The sequence below is a fragment of the Physella acuta genome, unplaced genomic scaffold (genome assembly GCF_028476545.2).
Source record: "Physella acuta isolate Inbredline_101_S28 unplaced genomic scaffold, ASM2847654v3 ptg000164l, whole genome shotgun sequence".
Lineage (NCBI taxonomy): Eukaryota > Metazoa > Mollusca > Gastropoda > Physidae > Physella > Physella acuta.
Window position 1 is genome coordinate 1,220,468 of NW_026731683.1, and position 17,033 is coordinate 1,237,500.

General features: G+C 41.1%; 1 protein-coding gene across 1 annotated transcript; it reads right to left on the reverse strand.

Annotated features, from left to right (window-relative positions):
* Positions 1 to 271: 271 nt before the first annotated feature.
* On the reverse strand, positions 272 to 4,388 carry LOC131936013 (transcription factor 15). The gene is made up of 2 exons (XM_059292804.1): positions 3,811 to 4,388; positions 272 to 1,998 (listed from the first exon to the last, which is right to left on the reverse strand). Exon 2 carries the CDS (start codon positions 1,878 to 1,880, stop codon positions 1,062 to 1,064), a length of 819 nt encoding a protein of 272 aa, XP_059148787.1. The 5' UTR covers positions 1,881 to 1,998; positions 3,811 to 4,388; the 3' UTR covers positions 272 to 1,061.
* Between the last annotated feature and the right edge of the window lie 12,645 nt (positions 4,389 to 17,033).

Genomic DNA, 17,033 nt, shown 5'->3' on the forward strand with positions numbered 1-17,033 from the left:
TAACCCTCCTCCTTCTTGTGGGGAAAACGTGATAACAACCAAAGGTCAACTAACACCTTGGATTTTATTGTTCAGATCTGTTATAGGCGTGTATTTACAGTAAAAGACCAACAGAATCAAATTTCATTTTCCACTTAAACCTTTGACCCATATATATATATATATATATATATATATATATATATATATATATATATATATATATATATATATATATATATATATATATATATATATATATATATATATATATATTGTTTTTTTTCTGATAAATTTATAATTAGTAAAATTTTAGTATTTAAGTCAATTCAAATATTTTTTTTAAAAAACTGGCAGAAGAAATACAGACTAGAAATATATTTCTTGATATTACTGGTGATTACTATTGATTAATAGTAACTAATTCATTACAAATAAATCAAAGATAAAACTAGACTGTGTACTTAAACTGAAATATTTGCTAGTATTGCGTTCTAATATGCATGATACGAAATTTGATAAATTTGAACTCTAAAAGCAAAATTTAAGAGCAGGTCTATTTCAAATAGCATCCAAGGGAAGACCGAGGCTTATAAATGTTGACCAATCAGTGAAGGGAAGACAGAGGATTTTTAAAAAATTGACCAATCAGTGGAGGGAAGACAGGGGATTTTTAACAAATGGACCAATCAGTGAAGGGAAGACATAGGATTTTTTTTTTTAAATTGACCAATCAGCCGAGGGAAGGCATAATTATAAAACTTGACCAGAGACTTTGGCTGAGACCATAAAAAAATAACAAAAAGTACAACAACAAAAAATGTTAAATGCTGCAGTTGACTAGATCATAACCTCTACAATTGCAAATTTGAAGTGAAATAATTGCATAAATTAAAATGTTCAGAATGTAAAAAGAACACATTTCATTAATTACGTCAGCATGAACATTAAAACACGTCACCTGTACTGACCTGAATCAATGTTTACTTTAAAATGTTTATTCATCTCATGACATTATTGTCAGGGCCAATGCTAGATGCCCATGTTGTGGTTAAATGTTCATCGTAAGATAAGAAAGGGGCTCAATTTCCCCCACTGTGGTTACTCAGTTCATCATTGCTACAGTCACTAACATCGTGTACGTTGCTATCTTCGTTATGCTCGCTGCCGCTGAATGAGGCGTGGGAACTGCTGCCACGACCCAGCGGCGAAAGCTCTGACCCGTGGGGTTTCAGTTTTATACACTTGGGGTCATGGCCAACGCTGACTTCTTTCATAAATGAAATGTAGGTCATAGCCAGTCGCAAGGTTTCGATGCGAGATAGACGTTTCTCGTAGTTGAAAGCTGGGAGTCTTTTTCGTAGCTCGTCGAAGGCCTCGTTGAGGTGAAACATTCTTTTCCTTTCGCGGACGTTGGCGGCTTTTCTTTGCGAGTGGGACTGGACGCGCTTTCTCTTGGGTTTTCCGCTAGAGCTGCTGGATGGGCTGGATTGTTGACTTCCTGCCTGCTGGCTCAGGTCGATTCCAGAGAAGTACCTGTGGTTGATTGACCCCGCTGATGAAGGGTCAGCTAAGGTCGAGGCTGACCATAAAGCGTGGGACTGGGAATAGAAGTCTGCGTGCGCTACGGGTTGATGACCGTAGTCAGGGTAACCGCTGGCGTCTATGGTTTCGGGGTAAGCTGGGTAGTAGTGTCTCTCCGGCTCCAGGACCTGCTGCGGGTGGTGGGGGAGCTGTGGGAGCTGGGTCGCGTGCTGCTGGTGCCACTCGTACTCTGCCTGGTAGTAGGTCGGGGGGTCGGCGTACCCGCTGGGGCTGGAGTAGGGCGAGAGGTTCTCAATACCGCACTTCATGTCCACGTACTGGTCGGCAGAGGTGATGCCCCTGTCTTCTAGCGCCATGCTTGCTACTTGCAGTCTCAGATTCTCTAACTAGTGTTAGTTCAGGCCCAGATCCAAAATGGACTGATGACTTTTATTTAGTGCAAACGCATAACAAATATTTTGTATTCTCGGGGTGCTGTGGAACAATGAAAAAATTGATAATGTTACGGGCAGTCAATAAACCCCGTCGTGAGACTAAGTCTTTAATTACAATCGTGTTAAGTCTATACGCCAATGTCCTTAAGTCAGAGGCGTAGCGACCCTTCCCGGCGCCCGGGGACATACTTCCAATTTGGCGCCCCCTCGAGAGCAAATTTTCGATTTGCACCCCCCCCCCCTCGAACTTTTCATTTGCACCCCCCCCCCTCAAACTTTCGATTTGCACCCCCCGTCGAACTTTTCATTTGCACCCCCCCCCCTCAAACTTTCAATTTGGCGCCCCCCCTAAGGTCGGCGCCCGGGGACATATGTCCCCCCCCCCCCGCCCCCCCCCCCCCCTCGCTACGCTACTGCCTTAAGTATAATATTATCGTGTCTCTTAGCCAAAGTCGCTAATTAAAATTTTATCGAGTCTTTAATTACAATTTTATTTTAGGTCAAAATATATAATTATAATTTTATTGAGTCTAATTACAATTTTATTTTAGGTCAAAATATATAATTATAATTTTATTGAGTCTCTAGTCATATCAAATTATATTCTTGCACAAAAATTAGCTTAAACACTTAATTAAAATATTATTCAGTCTATAGGTCTAAGTGTCGACAAAGTCGTTGAACGTGTTTATTGTTGCGGCTATATGGCTATACACCTAATTACAATTTTGTCAGCATCTAGTACCAATCAGATCTGTTTCTCACGTTTGACTTTAGTTCAAGACTACTAAAGGAAATGTTTTCATAGCGAAAGTAGCGAAGCTAACCAGGTGAGGTAAAAAAAAAAAAACAGCTTTTGAAAGTAACTGTCGACAAGACGTCCTAAGTCATTTCACGAGTTCGTGTTTATTTGGGGTTCTTAAATATGTGAAATGATTCAACTTTTTTTCGGGTTTTAAATATACAAACCTTTAATATGGTTTAAACAACATATTGTTGTATTAACATATATTGTCAAAACAGTGTGTTCAGCTAAAATCAGGTCAAAAATATAGCAGTAGGTCTTTAGGTATTTTTTTCTCTTATTTGTAAACAAAATACAAGAAGAAAAATCCGCTATTTTGTAATGATATTTAAGTCTAATTATAAAATAAAATGCACATATATATTTAAATCTAATTATAAAATACCATGCAGATAATATATAAGATACACTATATTGTAACCGATATTTAAATCTTACTATAAAATAATCTGTACATGTATAATGCGAAAATTTATAATTGTACGCACCCATTACCCATATAACGTTATATAACATTTCCATAGACCATCACTGTTATATATATAACAAATCAAGTCACTCCTCACACCACCCCTCTGCCCTACTCCCTCATATAATCAGTTCACAAAATCTTATCTGTCCTCGAATCATTAGTGTAAAATTTAATTTGGCTGGATTTTAAATGAACGCTCGTTCAACTCCCCTCGACGTTTTAGTGCTGTCATTAATGTTGTCATTACTGCTGTCATTAAACACCAAGGCACCTGACTAAAGATCACGGAGCTGAAGGTCTAATTGTTGACATTTAGAGCTCATTAAGGCTGGATATTTTTTATTTTTTAATCCATATTTTTAATTACCTTGATTTATTTTTAAAAGTTTTCTTTACTTTGAAAAATCAGAGAATGGTACACAGTAAAATAGAAAATACATGTCTATATAGCTTAGTGGGGTTTAAATTTAATTAATTAAATTAAAATTGACATTAAGAAATAGAGTATGAAGCTTTTAGTGTAATTTATAATTAAAATTTATAATTAAAATCGAAGATTGGAGAAAAATTCTTACCTTGAAATGTTTATTGTGAACTCGTTCAGATTAAAGTTAGTCACTTTAAAAATAGCTGTTCGATGTTTGGTCAAGCTGTCAATACAAAATTTGATAGCTGGATGTTCAATGTTACAGCTGGTCACTTCAAACTTTGATGGCTGGCTGTTCAATGTTACAGCTGGTCAATTTGATATATCACCGGCCAAGCTGTTGCTTAGTACTCGCGAATGTTACCGCGGGTGTTACACCGATAACTACTAGCACAGGATGTTACAACGATAACTAATAGCACAGGATGTTGCAGGGATAACTAATAGCACAGGGTGATGTCACAGTGACACCTGGTGCCTGTCCCAGCTTGTGGTGACGACTTGGATGCAGATGGTTCGAGCCCTAAGCCTGACGATTCTTACAGCAAGTTTTAATATCGGTCAAATGCGAAAGTCTGGAACTGCTTCAATTGACTTCTGCAACTCTGGTTTCGTAGAGGTCACTTCGAGCCGCTCACAGGTAAACATTCAGGTCCCCGCCCAGGGGACTTTTATACCTTTCGTCGCCAGGCAGGTAAAAATGGTCGCGAGCTGAGGACGGGAAAAATCGATGTTTGAAATGCAACAGGCACGCGCCCTGTCATTGGCCACGAGCGGGGAGAGATCAAACGTCACGGGCGGCTGCCGACCACGTGGGTAGGCGGGGCTTGGCGACGTCACGTGGCACACGTTTTTTGAGGTGAGACTTGCGACTGGGACAGCGAGCCAGTTAGGTGGGGATGGTCGGGGGTGTCTGGGTACGGCGGGGGGTACGGGGGTCAGCTTGTGCTGTTGACAGCGGTTGTTGGGGGGCGGGGTGGGGGGGGGGGTGCTGGCTGGTAACTGTTAGGAGTTGGTGGTTGTTGGTGGTGGTACTGGGTGGTAGTTGGTGGTGGTGCAGGGTGGTGACAGTTGGTGGTGGTGGGTGGTAGTTGTTGGTGGTGCTGGGTGGTAGTTGTTGTTGGTGCTGGGTGGTAGTTGTTGTTGGCAACATGATATTGGTAGTTTATGATGGTACTGGGTGTTTATTAGTTGTTAGTATCACCGAGTGCATGTAGTTATTGGACATGTTAGTAACGGGCAACCCTGCTACCCCCTTTCTCCCCTACCCTCAAATCTTTAAAACTCACCTCATCCAAGAATAAAGTACACACACATTTATAATTTCAAACCACCCCCTTCCCCAACTCTCCCCTACACGCATCCAATGTATGTTTATGCATACAGAAAAACGTGTAAAGCACTAAATCTATTTTCTCCTGTCGTACGCAGCATTACTAGAAAGCGGACGTTCACACTGAGTTCATAACCTAGAATTACACCGAGGTCAATATTTCTGTGTTATTGATCACTCGCTTGAAGCAAAGGTACTAATTTTTATTGTCATTTGAGATTGTGTTTGTTTGTTGTTGTTTTTTTAACACGGGCATAGAAATTAAAAAAGAGCTTATTTGTTTGTTTGTTTGTTTGTTTGTTTGTTTGTTTGTTTGTTTGTTTGTTTGTTTGTTTGTTTGTTTGTTTGTTTGTTTGTTTGTTTGTTTGTTTGTTTGTTTGTTTGTTTGTTTGTTTGTTTGTTTGTTCGTAGGTTGATTATCTGTTTCTTTGCTGCAACTCTTCAGTATCTGTTGCTACAGTTACCGTTTGGACTTACAGTAACGTGATCCAGACACCACCCACCCACGTGCGTCCATAAATTTGGTCCTTCCCTCCCCCCTTCCTCCGTGCGGGCGTTATACATGGGTGATTGTCACCAACTCGTATTGTATTACTGATATATAAGCCTACCTTTCTGATACGTGTATTGATTATTCTACTTTATTGTACAATATGTTTCGACAGGGGACCCAGAGTGGGGGAGGGGACGACTTTTGAGAATGCAACTTTTGGGTGTGGTAGGATAAAGAAATTTCACAAACAAGTCATTGGTATTACTCATGAGCGAAAAAAAAAAGCGGGAGTGATTCCAATCAAAATTTGACAGAAAAATGACTGAATAAGATTATATACCCATGTGTGACATTTCGTCTACCTACCTGAATCAGTACTCAAATTATTTGGCATTTTTCAGTATTTATAGAAATAAAGTAACACTTCCGGATATCGGAAGTCACTCAAAAATTGAAATGATCAAAGTAAAAGATTTTTTAATGAAATTTCATCTACGTAACTGATACAGTTCTCAATGTATCGTTTCACTGCGGAAATATAGAACAGTACCACTTCCGATTACCGGAATTCGTTCACAAGTTGAAAGAAACCTGCGCATACAATCTAATTAATACTTGTGTGTGAAATTTTGTCTACCTAACTTTAATGGCACTTAAGCTATCGGCTTTTAAGCGTGCGGCGTCAATTCGGCCAATGACGAAACGGCCCCGTCAAAACGACCCCGACAAAACGACCCCGTCAAAACGACCCCGTCAAATCGGCCCCGTCAAAAGGGCCAGCGACATATGGACCCCGTCATATAGGCTCCCGACAAATAGGCTCCCGTCATTTAGGCTACCGACAAATAGGCTCCCGTTATATAGGCTCCCGACAAAAGGGCTCCAGTCAATAAGGCTCCTGACAAATAGGCTCCCGTCATTTTGGCTCCCGACATATAGTCTCCCGTCGTTTAGTTTTTTCCACAAAACAGCCCCCGTCATTACGACTCCCGACAAATAGGCTCCTGCCATTTAGTTTCTCCACAAAACGGCCCCCGTCATTACGACTCCCGACAAATAGGCTAGCGTCATTTTGGCTCCCGACAAAAAGGCTCCTGTCAATTTGGCTCCAGACAAAAGGACCACTGACACAGTGGCGTAGCTACCGTAAAGCTAGCGTAAGCAAGGCATGGGGGCCCTTTTCCCTCATAAAAAATTAAAACTTTTACAATGGAATTTTAATATTTGTTACATATAAATAATTTAAAAAAAGAAAAAGGTTAAAAGTTCCAAAAAGCCCCCCCCCCCCCACCGTTTCGGCAGTGGGATTCAGTGTTTGTGGGTCAAACAGAGCCCAATCGTTATAATAACACTACAGGCTATATCACTTTGTCGTGCAAGACATTGAGAGAATCAGCCTATAAATAAACTTTTTAGCAGTAGTAGGCAAGCATAATAATATAGTATAAATACATAATCAGGACATATAAAATACAAAATGTTGCCTTCAGAATATTTATATATTAAAAAACATCCATCGTAAGTAGAAGTTGATCTCTTCGTTTAACTCCTCTGTAGCCTAACGCAGAGGCGTAGCGAAGGCGAGGCGAGGGGTGCGGACCGCAACGGGTGACACCATTTAGGGGGGGGGGGGGGGTGACACCAAAGGCAAAAAATTGTAAAATTTATAGAATGAAATGCCGTTTTCCAGATCCATTAGTTAAAGTTAAATAGTCTTCTAAGTACAAATCGAAAATTATATCAAGAGGGGGGGGGGTGTGACACCACGACGTAAACGTAAACTATAAAGAAAACAATGCTACCTCCAACTGTATTATAAACAGACTGTAGATAAACGTCGTTATTATTAAGTCAGCAGTGATTAAAGCTTAAACACGTACGTGTACCAGTATGTGGCATATATATAAATTTTAGGCCTATGTAGGCCGAAACACACACACACACACACACATATATATATATATATATATATATATATATATATATATATATATATATATATATATATATATGCTTTGTTTCCTGGGAGGGGGTGACAATACGAAGAGCGCACCGGGTGAGACCCGACCTAGCGACGCCACTGTGCTTGTAGGTTATCAAAACAAAATGCTGTTATCATGTTAACATCATGTATATCATACATTTACACTTCTGTGCTCGCTTTTTAGCAACAGATCTTTTCTGTTGTAAATTAAACATTATCAAAACTTTAGAATTGGTGGAATTTAGCTGTTAAGGGCTCGATTTTTTGTGAATTAATGTTGGTTCATGAAAAAATAATTTCATTCGGGCATTAAAAAGAGGTTATGGTGGTATTGGAGGTAGGACACAATGGTTACTTTTATGCCAATAGTGGTCATATCATTCATTTTTCTGGAGCCAATATGTCGGGAGTCATTTTGTCAAAAGCCAATATGTCGGGAGCCCAATTGCCGGGAGCCAATATGTCGGGAGCCCATTTGTCAGTAGCCAAAATGTCGTGAGCCCATTTGCCGGGAGCCCATTTGTCTTGAGCCCTTATGTCGGGAGCCAATATGTCGGGAGCCCATTTGTCAGTAGCCAAAATGTCGTGAGCCCATTTGCCGGGAGCCTATATGTCGCAAGTCAATATGACGGGAGCCCATTTGACGGGAGCCAATAAGTCGGGGCCCTTTTGACGGGGCTATTTTTACGGGGTCGGTTTGTCGGGAGTCGATTTGACGGGGTCGTATTAACGGGGCCGTTTTGACGGGGCCGATTTGTCCCGGGCCGTTTTGACAGGGCACCGCTTTTAAGAGACCTGAAGTACAGTACGTACCACTTCCGGTTCATAACAGGTCGGCAACGAAAATGTCTCCATATAACAGGCCGGCAACGAAAATGTCTCCATATAACAGGCCGGCAACGAAAAGGTGTCCGGTATAACAGGCCGGCAACCAAAATGTGTCCGGTATAACAGGCCGGCAACCAAAATGTGTCAGGTATAACAGGCCGGCAACCAAAATGTGTCCGGTATAACAGGCCGGCAACCAAAATGTGTCCGGTATAACAGGTCGGCAACCAAAATCTGTCCGATATAACAGACCGGCAACCAAAATGTGTCCGGTATAACAGGCCGGCAACCAAAATCTGTCCGATATAACAGACCGGCAACCAAAATGTGTCCGGTATAACAGACCGGCAACGAAAATGTGTCCGGTATAACAGACCGGCAACCAAAATGTGTCCGGTATAACAGACCGGCAACCAAAATCTGTCCGGTATAACAGGTCGACAACCAAAATGTCTCCATATAACAGGCCGGCAACGAAAAGGTGTCCGGTATAACAGGCCGGCAACCAAAATGTGTCCGGTATAACAGGCCGGCAACCAAAATGTGTCAGGTATAACAGGCCGGCAACCAAAATGTGTCCGGTATAACAGGTCGGCAACCAAAATGTGTCCGGTATAACAGACCGGCAACCAAAATCTGTCCGATATAACAGACCGGCAACCAAAATGTGTCCGGTATAACAGGCCGGCAACCAAAATGTGTCCGGTATAACAGGCAGGCAACCAAAATCTGTCCGGTATAACAGACCGGCAACCAAAATGTGTCCGGTATAACAGACCGGCAACCAAAATGTGTCCGGTATAACAGACCGGCAACCAAAATGTGTCCGGTATAACAGGCCGGCAACCAAAATCTGTCCGATATAACAGACCGGCAACCAAAATGTGTCCGGTATAACAGATCGGCAACCAAAATGTGTCCGGTATAACAGACCGGCAACCAAAATCTGTCCGGTATAACAGACCGGCAACCAAAATCTGTCCGATATAACAGACCGGCAACCAAAATGTGTCCGGTATAACAGACCGGCAACCAAAATGTGTCCGGTATAACAGGCCGGCAACCAAAATCTGTCCGATATAACAGACCGGCAACCAAAATGTGTCCGGTATAACAGACCGGCAACCAAAATGTGTCCGGTATAACAGACCGGCAACCAAAATGTGTCCGGTATAACAGACCGGCAACCAAAATCTGTCCGGTATAACAGACCGGCAACCAAAATGTGTCCGGTATAACAGACCGGCAACCAAAATGTGTCCGGTATAACAGACCGGCAACCAAAATGTGTCCGGTATAACAGGTCGACAACCAAAATGTCTCCATATAACAGACCGGCAACCAAAATGTCTTCGGTATAACAGACCGGCAACCAAAATGTGTCCGGTATAAAGGACCGGCAACCAAAATGTCTTCGGTATAACAGACCGGCAACCAAAATGTGTCCGGTATAACAGACCGGCAACCAAAATGACTTCGGTATAACAGACCGGCAACCAAAATGTGTCCGATATAACAGACCGGCAACCAAAATGAGTCCGACCTTCTAACAAACATTAAACCCGTACAAAGCAATCAAAGTGTGAAACAACTCCCCTTGTCACGTAATCCTGTACTTTACCATCGCATTCGATTCGTATTTCAGACTCATCCTACACGGGAGCTCCCTATTACACAACGACAGTCGGGTAGTTTCCTCAAGCTGAGCAGCCCAGGTACCCCGAGAAAAAAAATGTCTTCCACGGATTACCTTCGCGACTGTCACCGTCTTAATGAGCTGAATCAACAAAAGGAGATCCACCCCGATTCATCTTGAACAGAAAAAACAATCTGGCCTCCATCAACCCGGAGACAAAATACATTTAATTACGGGTGGTATCAGTGCCCGGACCATCTCTAGTCCCAGAAGATCAGCCAGGACGGGAGACAGGTGCTTGTTATGCTAATACGGTTGTCGTATGCTACGTGTAAGGTGAGCAGTCGGCAGCGATAGGGGCTGGGGTGGGCCCGCTACAATAGAGGGAACAAGCTAGATTATGTTTATGGTCTCGGACAGACCTAGGGGAGGGAGGGGGTGAGGGGTGGGGGGGTCTAATGTTACTCACTGCTGACCCGGGGTAAGAGGATTTCGTTTCGGCGATCGACGCCTTTTTTTTTTTAACTTCTGTTTCAGCGATTGATGCTTTTTTTTTAAAAATTCTATTTCGGCGATTAACGCCTTTTTTAAAATTCTTTTTCGACGATTGGCGCTTCTTTTATTTTTCGGCAATGGATCAATTTTTTGTATGGCAATAGACACGTTTTCTGCCATTCGACGTTATGGGAGAGAAAGTAGATGCTGGTAGGTCGTGTACCAGTTTAAAAAAAAAACAGTAGCTGCAGCATAACTTTGGAACATGTAAACATTAGAATAATGTCATTTTTTTTAAATTTCTTTAGATTTTCGGGCAGTTACACACGCGCAAACAAACACACACACACGCACATCAAAGAATACTACACAGACCAACATAAATATACGCACACATACACTCACACATACACGCACACACACAACATCCTCGCAGAAGCATCACAAAATGAAGGCGGAGGGTACGGACCGCATCATGTGACACTAAGGATGTGGGCGGGGGGGGGGGGGGGGGGGATAGACACTATGTAGAAAAATCGTAAAGTGTACTTTAAAAATGTGATGTATCAAGTTAAATTGATAATTAGTTAGAGTTAATTACACCAGTAAACAATCTGGCGAGGGAAAGATGACAACATCGAGGAAAATGTAAATAATACTAATTATAATTAACCACCAGAGTTCCTGCAACGAGTGACATCCGACCTTATGACGCCACTATCTCCACCATGCTTTAAAGCATACATCTTAACCTACCCGTAAACCACATTTAAAGTGCTTTTGTGTCTAAAATGTTTTTTTTATTTAAAATCGCAACCAAGCAACTCCGGCCTACCCATGGCTTATACCATCAACACTAAATGGGATAAAAACTTGGAAATAAAAAATCCCAGTCAACTACCAGATTATCATACGACTAGCCCGACGTTTCACCGGTCCGGTTCAGCTTACCGGTTAGCCAGATAGCCTGCCCAACAGTTTGGTTAACCCAGAGAGTTTGCACGTATTCGAGGGGTATTAACCCCGGGTAAGCTAATACCCTACCTGTGATCATATCACGCCTCGCAGTCCGGTTTAATTAAATTGGAAGATTAGATGGTCCAGGTCGCGCGGCTGACCTTCGCGACGATCCGTATTGTATGTTTTAAAATAATATTTGGAGATAAGGTGAAAAGAATAGGTCGCGACGCTGACATTTTGTGGTTATGTGCGAAAGCGTAAAAAGTTGAACTGGTAAGGTTGGTCTGCAGGCTCCTCTAGGTTATGAACTCATAGAGCGCCGGATGATCGGATCTAGATTAACTAAACTGGGCTTTATCTACCGGTTTAATATGGTAATTCTGGAGGAAAGCGGTTTCACTAATTGAAAAGTAGGGGGGTGGTGTGTAGCAGTTTAACGCCGTAATGAAATTTAGCTGTGCGCACGAGTCTGGGCGAGTGCTAGAGATAGTATAATCCTAGACAGGAACCCGAGATGACTGAGACATTCAATAGCTTTGAGGAAGGGAGGAGTCCTCTTTAGTGTCCGTGGATGTTAAATAGGGGCGTGGAATGGGGGGGGGGCGCCATTAGTTCAGTCCATGTGAAATGTGAGGGGTGGAATCTAAATCAATTCCATCAATGATGTTACATGTTCAAAGTAAATTTATATTTTCTCCTAATTCGATAGCTTTTACTTTTATTTACCTTAATGTTTAAAAATACGTTATTTAATTAACCAAGTGAGTGCCAAACAATACGTGTATAATAGTGCGGAATATAATTAGTACTTTATAAATTCATATTACTACTTCCGGTGAACAGAAATTACTCAAAATTTGACAGAAGGCAGAAAACTAGATCTTTTACTAATTTGTGAAATTTATTTTATTTATTTGAAACAGTACTTAAGTTATAGGCTTTTGAAAAACTGAAAGTAGATTGAATTCCACTTAATATCTAAAAAAAAATTATACAGAACTACAAATTTGATATAATATATTTGAAATTTCGTCTACCTAGCTGTACCGGTACTCAAGTTATCGTGTTGACAGACAAACACATACACATACATACATTCATACACACAGACATACGGATAAAAGTGCAAATTGTGTTTTTCCTACTCAGGGACTTGTAAAAAGATTTTTTGCACGATTACAATACTTCCTCTGTACTGCGTATACGAGAAAGTAAAAGTATATGTAATCCTCTTTTTGTTAGATCTTTTTACTTTCTCGTATATACGAAGTATAGAGAAAGTATTGTAATCGTGCAAAAAAATCTCTTGAAATTTTAACAATTTTCACCGTATTACACCTCAGTCCTTCATCACATCCGAAGTATAGAGGACTTATTTTAATCCGGCAAAAATTATCAATCCAGATTTATCAAAATTAAGAGGTTTTATGCGTAATCCATTCTGAAAAACTGGGCTTTGCAATCCTGTCCGTATGTCTGTGTGTCTGTCTGTGTGTGTAAACACGATTACTTGAGTACCGTTACAGCTAGGTTGATGAAATTTCATATATAAGTATTTTATCAAAATCGTAGATCCGTATCAACTTTTGAGCGATTTCCAATAACCGGAAGTGGTACTTTTTCTACTTTGAATTTTTCAAAAGCCTATAACTTGAGTACTATTTCAGATAGATAAATGAAATTTCACATGTGAGTAAAAGATCTAATTTTCTACCTTCTGTTACATTTTGAGTAATTTCCGTTGACCGGAAGTAGTAATTTACGCTACTTCCGATTTCTCAAAAAACTAATGTAAATTTTTAAAGTACTAATAATATTGCGCACTATTATGCACTTTTTAGCGCAATTTCCATACTGACAATTGCGATTATTAATTCGTTATTTCTGGATGGATGTGTGTCCACAGCTTTAAGTCGTATCTCCTCCTCAACGAAGCAATATCGAGGACTAGTTCCAAAGCAAATATGTTAAGCAAGTTCCGAGGATGATTGTGGGCCAAAACAATTCCCGGAATTCCTTCCTGGATTTCCCGGAAAAGCCAAAAAAAACTCGAAAAAAAAATGCAGTTTTTGGCAAATATCTCGGCAACCAGACCACTTAGCGACTTGAAACATTTACCAATCGATTCCTGCCATAATTTAGAACAATATTGCCGAAGAAAGTTTTCAAAAATATCCTTTCGTTCGGTCACAAAAAATTAATTAAGGAAATTGCGCTTAAATTGTCACTAGACTTTTTATTAACATGTTTATTTGGCGTTCACTTGGTGTGCAATTCTTTTGTCTACGAGATTTTATTCTATTTTTAAAACTTTAAGTATTTAAAATGGATTAAAAATCATGTCTATAGCCCGAGTTCCCATCCCCTGTTGTTTTATATAAGAATATTCGAGAAAGTTTAGGGGAGATCACTCCCGCTTTATTTAAAAAAGGAAATTATCATTTGAATGGAGCAGACTTCGATAACTTCATAGATCATTAAAAGGGAGTCATGTCTTAATAACGGGTATGAAAGTAATCGAATAGGCTATTTCAAATGCCCCGGAAATGCTGGTTTAATTGTCAAACATCGCGATATTGAATATAAAAATATTCGAATAGACTAGTCCAAGTGCCGTGGGCCTAGAGATTTAATTGACAAACATCGCGATATTCAAAACGAATGAAATAAAATAAAATCAACAATGAGCTGAAAAGAAACGCATTGCTTTCTCTCACATTCACAGTGAGCCCTTTATACGACGCTTTAAACGTTATGAGGGATAACATTACGACGCTTTCCACATTATGGGGGGATAAAATTTCTCGAAGATTTACATATCCCCCAGTGAAGTCACTGCCATTTGAACTTCATTGTCCCCCTGCCCCGATCCCCCATTAAAAGTAAAATGGTTCTTCTCTCACCTGGTAAACTTCTTTAAAAGTTTGAGGTGTTTAGTAAAAACAATACGGTGAGGTGGGTGTAGTGTATAGGGGAGGAGGGTGCAGTGAATGCAATAAGTCGGCAGGTAAATTTACACAGGGCATGGGTGTCGCTGTACGCCGGCTATCACACCATCGACAAAGCGCCGGGATTAATTACAACTATTGGCACACCGCCCCCACTCCCACCTCGCCTGAAATCCACGTAATCCCTAAACGCCAGCGATTGTTAAGGTCGTACACCGCACGACACGGCTGTGATAAGTCGCGGGTTCGGCCTGCATTTCCTAACGTGAAATTGAACTCGGGTCTGTTTGCCCCCAGTCTTTCTATGTTCAATGCCCTTTGTACTTCGATAGCAATAGATTGTCTAATACGACAAGGACAAGCTGACTGATGTAATTTATTGGAGTGCACGGAACAATTAGTTCAAGAAGGACGCCTTGTGTTCTTGCACCAGTAAGTCGATCTACCCTATTGCGCACTTTATCCTGCGCTTTTTTCTGTCACCGTGTGATATTGAATACACAATAGACATTGAGCACTGGTGTTGTTCCCCCTCCCCCTCCTAAACGCTGTTGAAAGCAATTACTAAAATATACGTTTCTCTCCGTCAAGAGTCTTTTTTCCTTTTGTGTTGAAGTACAATTAACTTACAGACGTGAGAGGGTTAGCGTTTTGTATTTTTGGCGCGAAATTCGCAGATTTTTTTTAACTTCACCTTTTTTATTCTCTCCCTAAAATGATGTCGCCTCGTTGAGATAACTACCACGGCTGGGGGGGGGGGGGGGGGTTGTATTACTACAAGTAAACACGTCTGGTTCAATTACTTCCTGCGACTCCTATTAAATAACCGATTCTTAACATTATAGAGTGAATGTGTGGTATATTGATGGTGCTAATGAAAACTAAACCAAATGGCTTGATTTCCAGTTCCAGGGTTAGACCCAGTAGGATGTTTGTGTCCATTCAGCTCTGATTAAAGCCGGACCTGAGTTCAGGAAATGTGAAGAAGTTAGATACGTCAGCCATCCTATCTTTTTAAATAAACAAACTCCATTTTACTCAGGGCGTCACAAGGGGGTGATTGAGGAGGGGGGTACGCCCCGAGTCACATTATAGTTAAAATATTTAAATTAATTTTCAAAACAATGCTTTACCCAGTTCATATAACAAAATAATAGAAGTTGGGTGATACCGAACCGAAAATGCAAAATTTTAGTAGGGGTGGGGGTGACACTCTCACTAACCGCACCGGGTGACACCCGACCTAGTGACGCCACTAATTTCAACAGTCCGTCAGGTGTTACAATTGTACCTTAATTACATAGCCGTTATTCTTTAAATCAATGTTATCAGCAGTATATCCTACAATTATTTTATTTAAAATGTTCACCCATTTCTAATTTCAACCATAAAGAGCTTTGTTTTATTTTAAGCAAAAAAATAATGAATCTAAAAAATTTGATTAAATTATTGATTGGCTTTATGAAAGCAGGCTACGTTTCTAATGTTAAGTCCTCGTTAGCTTGTTGAACTACTCCATGTAATACCTAAATTCCGCCTAATCTGGCTCAAATCCTTCGAGATTGGAGCTCCAAATGAACGGCAACCAATTCGACAGACCTTCGTTCTGTTGTAATGAGGCTCTTTGCCTGGTACGTTTTTATGCCAGATAGCAATCAATCGTATCACGTGACTATGTCTATCCATCTACCCTATCACGTGACTATGTCGATATTAATCTGTTTAAGAATAAACATAGGCAGATGTGGGAAGAATTTTGTAATGATCTCTGCAAAAAGTTAATTACGGCTGGTGTGAGTTTAGGTGTTACAGATACGTGTGGTGTAAGGGTGGCGTGGTGTTATACTGGGGTATAGGAGGGGTGGCGTAGTATTATACTGGGGTATAGGAGGGGTGTCATTGTGTCATACTGGGGTACAGGGGGGATGGAATTGTGTTATATCAGGGTATAGGAGGGGTGGCATAGTTATCGGTGTATAGAAGGGGTGGAATAGTGTTATACTGGGGTATAGGAGGGGTGGCATTGTGTTGTATCGGTGTATAGGAGGGTGTCATGGTGTTATACTGGGCTATAGGAGGGGTGGAATGGTGTTATACTGGGGTATAGCAGGGGTGGCGTAGTGTTATATCAGGGTATAGGAGGGGTGCCATGGTGTTATACTGGGGTATAGGAGGGGTGGAATGGTGTTATACTGGGGTATAGGAGGGGTGTCGTGGTGTAATACTGGGGTATAGGAGGGGTGTCATGGTGTTATATCAGGGTATAGGAGGGGTGCCATGGTGTTATAGTGGGGTATAGGAGGGGTGGCCAGGTGTTATAGGGGGTTATAGGAGGGGTGGCGTGGTGTTATATCAGGGTATAGGAGGGGTGGAATAGTGTTATACTGGGGTATAGGAGGGGTGTCATGGTGTTTTTTCGGTGTATAGAAGGGGTGGAATAGTATTATACTGGGGTATATGAGGGGTGGCATGGTGTTATATCAGGGTATAGGAGGGGTGGAATAGTGTTATACTGGGGTATAGGAGGGGTGTCATGGTGTTTTTTCGGTGTATAGAAGGGGTGGAATAGTATTATACTGGGGTATAGGAGGGATTGCATGGTGTTATATCAGGGTATAGGAGGGGTTGCATGGTGTTATATTGGGGTATAGGAGGGGTGTCATGGTGTTATACTGGGGTATAGGAGGGGTGGCA